Below are 13,936 nucleotides of genomic sequence, written 5' to 3' on the forward strand. Positions count from 1 at the left end.
TTTTCTTTATTACAAATCACTATCCTTCAAAATAGGCTTAAGGTGTAAGGTTTCTAAAAGCCAGATGTGGGTTAGTTCAGTTATACCTATTAAGTGCTTAAAACTTAAATGTAAATTATGTATATGCTTTTTTGTAAGGGAGTGTTGAGACATTTCTGATGATTAGTCTTCTATTTCCCTAACTTTCTTAATTTGGATTTCAGATTAACGTCTTCAAAGACCCAGTTGCTGATCCCAACAAAAGGTCCAAAAAGGGCCGACTATCTTTACATAGGACACCAGCAGGGAATTTTGTTACACTGGAGGAAGGAAAAGGAGACCTTGAGGAATATGGTCATGTATGTATCTATGCTGACTGGTTTTTTAAACAATACTAGGTTGGCTCACCAAATTAATAAGAAAGGGGGCTGGGCATGGTGGCTCATGCCTGTAATCCCAGCACTTTGGGAAGCCAAGGCAGGCAGATCACGAGGTCAGGAGTTTGAGACCAGTCTGCCCAACATAGTAAAACCCCATCTCTACTAAAAATACAAAAAATTAGCCGGGTGTGGTGGTGTGCACCTGTAATCCCAACTACTCGAGAGGCTGAGGCAAGAGAATCATGTAAACCCAGGAGATGGAGGTTGCAGTGAGCTAAGATTGCGCCGTTGCACTTTAGCCTGGCCGAAAGTGCAATACTCCGTCTCAAAAAACAGAGAGAGAGAAAAGAGGTTTTTATATTTTTTTGTGGAAGATATAGTGGTTTTATTATAAAATGCCCAATTGCTGACCTGGCCTACCAAAATAAGATACAAAACAAGTTTCTAGGTCATAAATACAGGGCCTGTGTAGACCTAGGGAGAAATATTTCATAAGTATAGTGATTGACCGCAGGTTTATACATACTATCCAAAAGCAAACTATGTTATCTTAGTAGGGTGAAATGTGAAAACACGGTGACGTGATCTGGATTACATAATAAATGGTGAAACCTTGATTTAACCAAGTTTTCTGATTCAAGTCAACCAAACTAGAAAAATCTACAGCATGCTAAAGTAGTTAATATGATCTTATGATCTTTAGCATACAAACGTACATTCATATTCATGAACTCAAGTTATAAAATATTTGGTTTTCAAGCCACTGGATTGAAAAAAAGCTGCTTTTGACAGAAACTAAACATGAATACACTATTACTCCCTATTTTGATTCTTCATACTACATCACATTTACTGCTTATTACATGTTACTTTTATATTTTTTAAGGTTTTGAGTCAGAATTGAAATGTTTTTTGTTACTGTTAATGAAAAATATATTTGTAAATCAAAGTTTTAGAATTAGATTCCTTTAAATAGACTGTTAGGCAATTCTTTGAGTAAACGGCAATTCTTTGAGTAAGCTTTGTGTAACTTTTGTACCTACTAAGATTTTGGCAGATTTAGTTTATCCCAGATGAGCTAAAGTCACTTCAAACTAAAAGTAAAAACTTGTGATTTTTAAAAGACTCTAATTTTAAGAGTATGTGAATGATACTAGAACATTTGAAATAGTCATCAATTTGTAATCATCTAGGCAATTTAAGAGTAGAAACTAGCATGCCCTTATATTTAAATTTATGAAAGAAAATGCTACAGCTAAAGCACTGTGGTTTGAAGCAGCACAGTAACAAAAATATTAGATAATGCCATCTGCACCTCAGTCTTCAGACTACATGGAAAATTGAGATTACTTCTGTGGATTTTTCAGAGAGAAACCAGAAGCATGTAATTCCTTAATGAGACAGGAGTGGCTTTACCCAGACCCAAAGGGAATTTAATTTCTGTCATCTGTCTTTGCTACTCTGGTATGGATGAGGAGGTGGATTACCTTTATCATTGACTTTTGGAGTATAAATGAAGTCTTTAACCCACTCACTATGCATTAGTCAAGAACGCAATACCTGTTTGTTTCTATTTTGGGATTGGCTTTTGGGTTTCTTTTTTTGAGACCCAAATTGAGTGACTAGCAAATTTATTAAACGTGCAGGCTGCTAAGTTTCATCAATGTTGAGCCTGTTGGCCAGGAACAAAGGAAGGTTTACCAGGCTGTTTTGCTGCACAGTCACAATGATTGTCAGTGACAGTCATAGTTCTCCTAGGCACCCAAGCATCGTCCTTCCACTGAGGAAAAAAAAAGGTCAGCTAGGCTTGGCTTTCCTTTAAGAAAACCAGTTTAAGAATGGAGTATTTATAGGTCATTTCTTTTCATAAAAGTTAAATATTTCTGCATACCAGGCGACTCAGTGATATGCCATTTTAGATACTACCTTGCTCCACTAGTGTTTTTTCTGCATCAAGTCAACTCAAAATTTGAACACCATTGGCATCTCTGTGTATTTGACTGGTTGGTTAATCTAATTCATCAAACCAGGATTCGAGTATTTTGCTTAATAATGTAATATAATCATGAAATTTCCATTTATGCAGGATCTTCTCCATACTGTCTTCAAGAATGGCAAGGTGACAAAAAGCTATTCATTTGATGAAGTAAGAAAAAATGCACAGCTGAATATTGAACTGGAAGCAGCACCTCATTAGTCTTTGTTTTATGACTGGGTGTGTGTTGCGTGTGTGTATGTAATACATAAAGTTTATTGTACAGATGTGGGGGGTTTGTCTTCTGTGATACATTACAGCCAAATTATTTGTTGGTTTATGGACATACTGCCCTTTCATTTTTTTTTTCCAGTGTTTAGGTGATCTCAAATTAGGAAATGCACTTAACCATGTAAAAGATTAGTGCTAAAGTAAGCTTTTTAGGGCCCTTTGCCAATAGGTAGCTATTCAATCTGGTATTGATCTTTTCGCAAATAACAGAAGTGAAAAACTTTTATATATTACTGATGATCCCATAAAACAGATTTGCATAAAATTATCATGATTGCTTTATGTTTATATTTAACTTGTATTTTTGTACAAACAAGATTGTGTAAGATATATTTAAAGTTTCAGTGATTTAACAGTCTTTCCAACTTTTCATGATTTTTATGAGCACAGACTTTCAAGAAAATACTTGAAAATAAATTACATTGCCTTTTGTCCATTAATCAGCAAATAAAACATGGCCTTAACAAAGTTGTTTGTGTTATTGTACGATTTGAAAATTATGTCAGGACATGCATACCCAATAGAATTACTAACCTCACTGCCCCTTGTAGAATATGTATTCATTCTACATTAAAGAAAATAATGGTTCTTACTGGAATGTCTAGGCACTGTACAGTTACTATATATCTTGGTCGTTGTATTGTACCAGTGAAATGCCAAATTTGAAAGGCCTGTACTGCAATTTTATATGTCAGAGATTGCCTGTGGCTCTATTATGCACCTCAAGATTTTAAGGAGATAATGTTTTTAGAGAGAATTTCTGCTTCCACTATAGAATATATGCCTAAATGTAAAATAATGACAAAAGGTGGAAGTAGTGTATTTTAAAGTAATTGCACTTCTAAATTTATTTTTCATATTCTATAGTTGGTATGACTTAAATGAATTGCTGGAGTGGGTAGTGAGTATACTTATTTTAAATGTTTTGATTCTGTTATATTTTTTATTAAGTTTTTAAAAAATTAAATTGAATATTAAATTGTATGGACATCATTTATTAATTTTAAACTGAATCCCCTCAAATACTGAAGCACATTCTTAAATGAAGATAAATTATCTCCAGTGAAAAGCATAACACGTGTTTCAATAGAGGAATCTTAACTAAAAGCAGAAAGTTGGCTAAATTCAAAAAGTGCTTAACATCAAAATATGCTGGAGTGATTAGCCATTAGATTCTGAATCAGACATCACATCTGACTGGAGACCAGTTTCTTTCAAATGATTCTTTTATATATGTACATCTGTTCTTCTGAGGCAGTGGTTGGCCAGCTATGGCCCAAAGGCCAAACTTGGATTCCACTTTTTTTAAATGCATATTGTCTATGGTTGCTTTCCCACTACACCAGCCGAAGGTGTAAACAGCTGCAATAGAATTCAAATGATTCACAAAGGCCAAAATGTTCATTATCTTCCCTTTACACAAAATCACACAAAAAGTTTCTTGATCTCTGTTCTAAGAAAAGGAGTGTGCCTTGCATTCAAAGGGAAATATTGGTTTCTAGGGAAGGGAGGAAGCTAAATAATTGATACGGAATTTTCCTCTTTTGTCCTTTATTTTTTCTCATTTAAGAATCTAATACTGAAAGACTGATTTAGAAAAGTTTTAACATGACATTAAATGTGAAATTTTAAAAATTGAAAAGCCATAAGTGTTTAAATAGTTATATGAGAAAATGTTTTATCACTAGAATAAGTGAGTTATCTTTATTAAATTTTTTTGTAAGTGGTATTAGAATATGTTTTCCAGATGATTCCCTAAACATATAATGAGAACAATAAGCATTACTTTTAGTAAGTCTTCTGTAATCTATGGTAGAAAATAATTTTAAAATGATTCTTTAATGTATTTGAGTAAAGATGAGTAGTATTAAAAAGAACATACATTTCTTCACAAAACATGCTAAGGGACGTGTAAAGAATCAAAAGAAGCTATTACCAATAATAGTTTTAATAATCACCCATAATTTTGTATTTAACCCGTTTAAACATTGAAATTATACTACAGACAGTATTCTCTGCATTCTTTGAATTTCAGCAGCTTCAGAATGAGTTTAATTTTTAAACTTGCAGTGAAAAAAAGCTATCCATTTGTTCAGAACCATAAATCAGGAGATGGAGATTAATTCTGCTGGCTCTTAGTCACTTGGAACTGATTAATTCTGTCACTTAGCACTTGGTATTTGGCCATCTCCATTCTGAGCACCAAATGGTTAACATGAATGTCAAATAGAATTCTGCTGTATGTCACCCTTTAAATCAGCCTAACTCTTCCAGACAAAAGCAAATAGCATTTATGAATTTAAGTCATTAGATTTTCAATTGACATTAATTAATCCCCCTTGATTCATTATATCATCAAGTATTTATATTTTAAATAGGAGGTAGGATTTCTGTGTTAAGACTTTTATTTGTACCCTATAATTAGAATTGTTTTTATGAGTATCCCTTATTTTCCCTTCTTAAATTGTTATCAAACAATTTTTATAATGAAATCTATCTTGGAAAATTAGAAAAATGGCAAGGTATTTATTGTTCTGTTTGCCATAATTTAGAACTCACACTTAAGTATTTTGTAGTTTTACATTCCTTTTTAACTCATTCAGTGGAGAGTGTCAGCTTTTCTCCCAAGTTGTATGTTAAGTCTATTCTAATATGTACTCAACATCAAGTTATAAACATGCAATAAACATGGAAATAAAGTTTAGCCCTATTAGTGAAGTGTTAAATTTGTGTGCTTCAAGTAATGACATTTCCAGACCTGCCTTTTCTAGGTATTCCTCCAGTTCAAAGAATTAGAAGATAAGAGAAGGGGAAGTGTCAAAGCTGACTCCTCTTTTCTGCTTTGTGCAACTATATGGATGACAGTGCCTCTTACTAAGGAAGAACACTGGAGGGACACCAGATTTGGGAGAAAAGAGCATGATTCCTATGTGAAGGCTTGAGATGCCTTTGAGACATCTAAATGTAGGTATTAAGTAGGTAGTTGATGATACAGGTTTACGGACAGAAGCGCCTCAAGGTATGACTGATGTATACAAGATATACATCATTGGAAGCACAAGGTCATTGGAAGCACACAGTAAAGGATACTTTTATAGGAAGAGTATAGAGCAGGAGTTGACAAACGGAGGCCATGGATCAAATCCAGCCCACCATCAGTTTTTGTAAATAATTTTATTGGAACATAGCCATGCCCATTTAGTTATCGGGCTATTTTCATGTCACAGTGGCAACACAGTTGCAACAGAGAAATTACGGTTGCAAAAACTAATTTACTGTGAGGCTGTTTACAGGAAGTGTGCTGATCTCTGCCACAGAGTATAAAGAGAATCTAGGGCTAAACCGTAAGTAATTCTTGAAGGTTAAGTGACAGAATGTGAGCAGACCCAGGAGAATGACAAGCATAGCTTAAGAGATGAAAGTTCCAACCAGAAGGAGTAAAGTCACAAAAGCCAAAGGAAACATTTTTCAGCTCAGAGACCAAATAGGTTGAATGCTGCTCAGAGACCAAATAGGATGAAGTATTTAAAGCAGCTACTGGATTTAGCCACCTGAAAGTAATTAGTACCTTAGACACGTTCCTTTCCAGCTGGTAGAAGAGGATGATTTCTGAAAGAAGCTCCCCTATATACCTCTTGGAATGTGGGTCGTGAAAAGGGAGAAGAGAATGGGGCAGTAGTACTTTCTCCTGGTTGTATCCTTATCTCTGAAAAAGGTCCAGGAAAGAGGGAGGAGTTGAAAATAAAAGCAAAAAGATCAGTGATGATTTGGGGTTCTAGAGAAGGTGGCAAAAGATAGGATCCAAAGCACTGGTAGGTATTGGCCTTAAATGGTAGGGGTGCCTTCTGTTCTAGAAGAAAGGAGAAGATGGGAGCTGGTGTGTGCTTTGGTTTCCTCTGAAGTTAGAGACCAGATCCCACTTGTAGGTGGTTTATTACACAGTCATGAATGTCCACCCCAGAGAAGCATCATGCTTCATGGTTAGCAGCAGAATTTGGTTAGGAACACAGTTATCCTGACCTGCTTCATGTATTTTTTTAAATTCTGTAATTGGCTACTGAGCTGTTATTTCTTTGACATAAACTAGGGAACACATTTTGTAATATTTATAAAGATGGATTCACGATCCTGCTTACAAACTCTCTAGAATTGGCTACACATTTTAATTCTGATGAGGTCTTTCTGACTAGCCAGAGGAGTTCTTCCAGGTCTCTGAGCCCCTCACTTTCTAGCCCTTCCTCTTCAGCTAACAAATGTGTTTCTTTTTCTCACATCCCTTTTAAAGAACTTCCTTGATAACACCAGCTCTAGCCTCCCTTCTCCCATTTACATTCTCTCCATTTACTGCCTCACCTCCCATTCAGTCATCTCCCATCTGGTTCTCACCCCCTATTCGACAAAACAGTGACCACCTAATTGCCAAATGAATAAATTTAGTTATTATATTATCTGAGGGCTCTCCTGCATTTGCTACTGCTACTAAATCATTTCTTTACTTCTTTCTTCTATGATGTTTTTGGGTTTTCTAATCCCTGTGACTCTCCCTTCTCTTTCTTAGTCTCTTCACACACTTTTAAATGTTGGCACATCCCATTTATCTCCATGTTCATCTTGGCTGATGTCAGCCATTCATGTGGTCTCAGCTATGAACTGTCTACTACAGCCTCCATGCATTTATGTCTCCAGCCCAGACCTGAATCATTGTACCTGTCAGTAATACATTTCCACTCAGATGCAACAAGTCCAAGCTTATCATATTCCCCCAGAACTCACCATATTTATTTTGAGTCTGATTTATTTTGATTCTGGCTAATTTGGCAGCTAAGTCAGCCCCCAACATGAAACTTCCCTCTCCATTACCCTACGCATTTAATCAGCCACATAATCCTATTGATTTACCCACTAAATATGGTTGTAATCTGTGTCTTCTCTCCAACTCTTATTTCAAGCTCTCAAATTTCTTCCTGAAGTGCAGGCTGAGCATCCAAGATCCAAAATCTGAAATGCTCCAAAACATGAAATTAAGTCTGGAATGCCTACGTGACACTCAAAGGAAATGTCCTTTGAAGCATTTTGGAGTTCAGATTTTCAAATTAGGTATGCTGAGCCAGTAAGTAAATGCAAATATTCCAAAATCTGAAATCCAAAACACTTCTGGTCTCAAGCATTTCTGAAAGGGATACTTAACTTGTAATACAGAAATTATCCAGTTAGTTTTTCTAACTCCAATCCAGCCTCCCTCCACTCTGCTACCGGAGTATTCTAACAAAATCAGAGTGAGAGTCCCCTGCTGAAAGTACCTCAGTGTTCCTTTAGCCTGCAGGATGCTCAGAATCCAGTCTGACCCTCCCTGATCGGGCCTGTGCTGCGTGTATGTCCAGTATCATGTCCACTCCTCATTTCCTGTCCAGCATCACTGACTTGCTTTACCTTAGTACGCACACATGCACACATGCTCTACACCATTTTCTACATTTCTCTGCCTTTGTGTATTCTGACCCCTCAGCCAGGAATGCCTTCCTTGTAGGTGGTACTTATTTTAAGTGACATTGCCTTAAGGTGAACTCATTTTAGGTGATAACACCTCCAAGAGACCTTGAACAACTCACCTGCCATCCCCACCTCACATGCCCTTCCTCTGGCTTCTGTAGGTGCTGAATGTATTTCTAAATTAGCATTTAAGATCCATAGGTCAGTGTCCTATATGAGACCTTCATCCATATCTCCATCAGCACATAGTAGACATTGAAATGTCTGCCGAGTAAATGAATGTCATTAAGATAAACACTTTTAAGGTGTTTTGATAACTTATCTGTAACACTAGTATCCTGAACGTTAGTGTTTTTAAAAAATGAAACATTTTTGACATTTTTAATTTTTTAGAAAAGGTGGATGACTTTTTAAAAGTATATTCACATATTACTATCTTTTTTAATTCTTAAATTCATGAAGTATAGCTTAGGTGTTTCATCAGAATATATATTAGAAAGCTATGGTATAAAGAAATTATTTGCCTAAGGTTACCTTGTATGTAGTTCAGTAGTTCATAACTTTTCTTGGGTCTTAGGTTTCTGAGAATTTGATGAGAGCTATGGACGCTCCAATTAGAAAAATTCTCACTTGTGAATAAGCAAATTCGCATAAAATTTGAGGAGGTTCACTTCACAGGCACCACGTTGAGAACTCTCAGTTAATTACAGAGCAGAGACTAGATTTCAGGGCTGTTTCTAGCAAATGTTCCTCCCTCTGTTTGAACTTCTAGTATTGTTCTTAGTAATTTTAAGGTTTTAATTACCTTAAATTGTTTTTGGAACAATTTTAAGGTTTTAATTACCTTGTTTTTGGAACAAGTCAACATAAATATAATTTTAATTCCACTGAAAGATTCTACAGACTTCACTGATGCAGATTCCAAAATTATTGGCTATTTTAAATGCCTTTTTTTGGTAGGTGGAGAAACAAGCTTAGGAAGTGAAATTAAGAAATCTGGCCATATGATGAAGGAAGATGAAGAATAAAACCCAGGAATCTTCTGTACAAACTAGCAACACCAAGCTTTAGACAAAAACTTTCTCTGTATTTTTATAACTAGAAGATTCTCTTTCTTAAAACTAGAAAATTCTGTTTCCAGAAGTATAAACAGGCTAGGTCAAATCCAAATGAAAATAGGACCCCAAGAGGTAACCAAGCATTGAAGGTGCTTTTGCCTTATTTACAAAACCTGGGGACTATGAGCTTCACTTTTTAGTGCCTGAAAGGACATGATAAACAGAAATCAAAGCCCCTCCTACCATAAAGCAGGTCTCCAAAGGGTTCCACTTCAGGATGAGGATGAATCAGTGGTGCTCTATCCCCACACCCCTAAGGAATGCCAAGAAAAGTTGCTTTAGCTTGAGCAAACCAAGAAAAATGTAAGAAATGGACATTGCAAGCTGGCCCTTGCAGTCCAAATTCACCTCCCCTACATATTACAGAAACCTTAAACTATAAACTTAAACTGGACTGGCAGAGTCCAGAGTTCCCTAACTGCATGACAGAAGAAAATGCAAATTCTCCCTGAAGGGATACTTTCATCCTATGCCTCAAAGAATTCACAAAATAATGTTCTAAGGAAAATGAACAGCTTACAAAATAACTAATCACATAGGCAACAAGACACCATGAATGAGGACAGCAGAAAAATCATTCACAAAGGGTTCAGATAGTGAAATTATGAAACATTAAATCATTGTGCTTAATATATATATATATATATATATATATATTTATATTTTTTTTTTTTTTTTTTTTTTTAATGAGAACAGGTGCTGTGGGTCTTAACACTTTGGGTGGCCTGTAATCTTAACACTTTGGGAGGCCAAGGTGGGAGGATCACTTGAGGTCAGGAGTTCAAGGCCAACCTGCTAACATGGTGAGACCCTGACTCTACTAAAAATACAAAAATTAGCCACAGATGTGGTGGTGCACATCTGTAATCCCAGCTACTCGAGAGGCTGAGGCAAGAGAGTCACTTGAACCCAGGAGGCAGAGGTTGCAATGAACCGAGATTACGCCACTGCACTTCAGCCTGGGGAACACAGTGAGACTCTGCCTCAAAAAAAAGAAAAAAAAAGATGAAGAAAAATGAACACTTAAATATCTATCTGCAGCTAATAGGAAAAAATTTTAAAGGCCTTACAAATTTGCTACAGGGATTAATAGAACTTGTGAAAATAAAAAATTCAGTAACTGAAATTAACAACCGGATTAGACAGCTATAAAGGGCACCAATGACTTGGAAGGCAGGTCAGAAGAAATTCAGAATGCAACACAAAGCAAATGGAATGAAAGTTAAGCAACATGAAACAGTGAGAAGGCCTCATATGTCAAATCAGAGCAATGGAAGAAGAGGAAAGGGAACATAGCTATATTTTAGGAGAGAAGGGTTATGGATTTACCTGAACCGATGAGAAGCAACAATCTAAAGATTAAAGCTCAGTGAATCCCAAGCAAGATAAATTAAGTCCAGACACATTATAGTGAAACTGTAAATCACAAGTAACAAAGAAAGTATCCTAAAAGCAGCCAGAGAGGGGGAAAAAAAAGACTGTAATCTAAGGAAGGAAACTGACTGCTCAACTCTCAACAGCAACAGTTGGAGCCAGAAGACAGCACAATGTCCCAAAAAGAAAGAACTGCCAGCAAGGAAGCCTGTTTCCCTAAAACTCATGAACAGGATGAAATAAGGACACTTTCAGATCACCTCAACCTGAAAGTTTGACACTAGCATGCTGTCACTAAACAGAATTTTAAAGGATGAAGAAATAAAGAGCAAAGTATTAAGTATGTATGAGCAAACTAAAACATTGTGAAATAATGTCTTATGGATTCAAATTAAACAACATTTAAAATATACAAGGATAGCATTTATTAGAAGCAGGATAAATTGAATTAAAAGTGTTCTGGGCCGGGCGCTGTGGCTCACGCCTGTAATCCCAGCACTTTGGGAGGCCGAGGCGGGTGGATCATGAGGTCAAGAGATCGAGACCATCCTGGTCAACATGGTGAAACCCCGTCTCTACTAAAAAAATACAAAAAATTAGCTGGGCATGGTGGCACATGCCTGTAATCCCAGCTACTCAGGAGGCTGAGGCAGGAGAATTGCCTGAACCCAGGAGGCGGAGGTTGCGGTGAGCCGAGATCGCGCCATTGCACTCCAGCCTGGGTAACAAGAGCGAAACTCCGTCCCAAAAAAAAAAAAAAGTGTTCTGAGACATGAACTATCAGGAGGAGTTAAAGTGATTAATTTTACTCTATTGCACTAGTAGACATAGAAATGAAGTATGTTACTTTCAAACTAACAGGAAAAGGTGGTGGGATGGTTAAAATACTTGAAAATAAAATGAGAGACAAAAAAACAGTTAGGACAAATACCAAAAAAATATAATGATACACAAATTCTGTATACCTAATGTAAATGATCCATATATCACACATAAAATCAGTTAAAAGAAATTTTAAAATTTATTTGCTCCTTACAAGAGACACATCTAAACCAAGATGCAAAAACATTGGAAATATTTTTAAATGAGCAATTTACTGGAAATAATTGCTTTCATTTTCCTTTCAGTCAGATGACTTGTTTGCTCAGGGTTTCTGACCAGGGCTGGCTGAAACAACGCGTTGTATCACTGGGCTCCAGAACAGTGTGCCAACAACGTGTGGCACTCTAAAGGGACAGAGCATTCCAGCACTGTGCTGTGGCTTTATTTACCAAGCTTTTGGGATAATGTGTGCCTTGGGCAAAGAGCTCTCTGTCTGCCCTCAGATCATAATGCTGCACAGGATGTCACATTTAGAACTGTCAGAGAACTGTTCAGTGCAGGGAAAGATACATTCTGAGAAATAGCACCTGCTGTGGAGTGTTCCAGTTTTTATATTTTTCACACCCATTCTCTGTATCTTTTATCAGGGTTTAGGTGCTTTATCTTTTATATCAGTAAGTGGAAGAGGGAGGGGGGATCAGAATTACCTGTGGGGCTTTTCTGAACCACATACACTTACTCCTGAAAATCAGATAGACACCAGGATATATGACTGTGCAAAGGACCTGTGTAGTTCAGATAAACCACCAGAGAATTTTTAAACACATATCACCTCCCATAGACAACCACTGCAGTATATAAACCACTACCCAAATATGGATACAAGACTTCATCCCTAAGTGCTTTCTAAACCATATGACCACCATTCTAAACTTCATTAGTCGTGTTCTCCCTTCGGCTTAGCAAGGCACAACGGATAGCCAAGAATGGCTCTGTGAGGTTTATACAACTTGTCATCACCCTAGCCTGCCTGGTGAAGGAAAGGTCTCTGTATTTTTCCTGCAGGGGCAAAAAGGAGAATGACTTAGCTCTGGGAAAAGGACACATGTGTAAATCATTTCCAGGCTCTGCAAATTCATTAACCTGTCCAAACACTTTACAATATGCATGTATTTTATTATCAAAAAATGACACCAAGCATTTTCTATAAACAAAACCATAAATTTTGTCTTGTAAGTCAGACATTGGGGTGTCCAGGACTCCGGGAAATGAGGGGGGTTTTCCAATCCTGGAGCGAGCAAGGAGAGCTTTCTGCTATTGAGGACCACTGGCCCACTGAAAAAACAGAGGGCCACAGAACCAAAAAGCAGTTGAATTTAGCATTTGTGTGAGAGTATGTGTATGTATATGTATGACTGTGTATGTATGGGTGTATCCATAGGTGTGTATGTAGAAGAGAGAGAAATGCCTCATTCTTTCTCAACTAGTTTTTAAACTAGGAGCAGGGAATAAAACAATGATATATAGCACAAGTAGTTTAAAAGCATATTGTAATTCCATATTATGCCCAAGGACACTTAAAATCTTTTTCTTTTTTCTTTTTTGAGATGGAATATCTCTCCGTTGCCCAGGCTGCAGTACAATGGTGCCATCTCGGCTCACTGCAACCTCCACCTCCTGAGTTCCAGCTATTCTCCTGCCTCAGCCTCCCAAGGTAGCTGGGATTACAAGCACATGCCACCACTCCAGGCTAATTTTTGTATTTTTAGTAGAGATGGAGTTTCACCATGTTGGCCACGCTGGTCTCAAACTCCTGACCTCAGGTGATGCACCTGCCTTGGCCTCCCAAAGTGCTGGGATTACAGGTGTGAGCCACTGCACCTGACCTAAAATCTTGATAGGCAAAAAATTTAACTCACTGGATAAAATTATTTATTTGGCAGGTCCTTATTGGTTTCTACCACTAAACACTGTGAGGGCAGGAAGAATGCCTGACCTATTCAACTGTGTATTCCCAGGGCCTGAGCACAGGCCTGGTCCATGGTAGACACTCAGCAGTTATGTGTTGAGCAGAGGAAGTTTCGTAAACCTACAGTCTCCCTTCTACCTCTTGCCACCACCACTGTCAAGCTACATATCATTCTCCGCCCGCTTCCACGCCATACCTCCGCCTCCTTATTACATGGAGCCAAATGCTGGTGTTTTTACGGCCAAAAGTGATCACTGGGAACTGACCAATGATTCAAGCAGCTCTCAGTCATCTGCAGCTTGTGAGGAATTCTGGACTAACACTTCCATCTGCTTTCCCCAGAAAAGATCCAAATAAATTATTCTCCTGACAGGCCTTCAAAACTGCTGCAAGCAGCATGAAACTGTCTTCAGGAATTTACTGAAGGCCTGAATTTCAAGCATTTAGAATTCCCTCAACAAAAGCTCTCATCCTCCAGACCACAATTTTTGTTTGACTTTTTTTTTTTTTTTTTGAGACAGAGTTTTGCTCTTGTTGC

The 13,936-nt window shown here is 37.3% G+C and overlaps 1 protein-coding gene across 1 annotated transcript in view; it reads left to right on the top strand.

Annotated features, from left to right (window-relative positions):
* NAMPT (nicotinamide phosphoribosyltransferase) overlaps window positions 1-5,338 on the top strand; it is a 39,298-nt gene extending 33,960 nt beyond the window's left edge. Inside the window, exons 10-11 of the mRNA XM_032276321.1 lie at window positions 204-338; window positions 2,446-5,338. Of these exons, the coding sequence (XP_032132212.1) occupies window positions 204-338; window positions 2,446-2,556 (246 nt within the window). The 3' untranslated portion in view covers window positions 2,557-5,338. The remainder of the gene's footprint in view (window positions 1-203; window positions 339-2,445) is intronic.
* The last annotated feature ends 8,598 nt before the right edge of the window (window positions 5,339-13,936 follow it).

Source organism: Sapajus apella, unplaced genomic scaffold (genome assembly GCF_009761245.1).
Source record: "Sapajus apella isolate SASKATOON/1434 unplaced genomic scaffold, GSC_monkey_1.0 scaffold7, whole genome shotgun sequence".
In the NCBI taxonomy this organism is placed as follows: domain Eukaryota; kingdom Metazoa; phylum Chordata; class Mammalia; order Primates; family Cebidae; genus Sapajus; species Sapajus apella.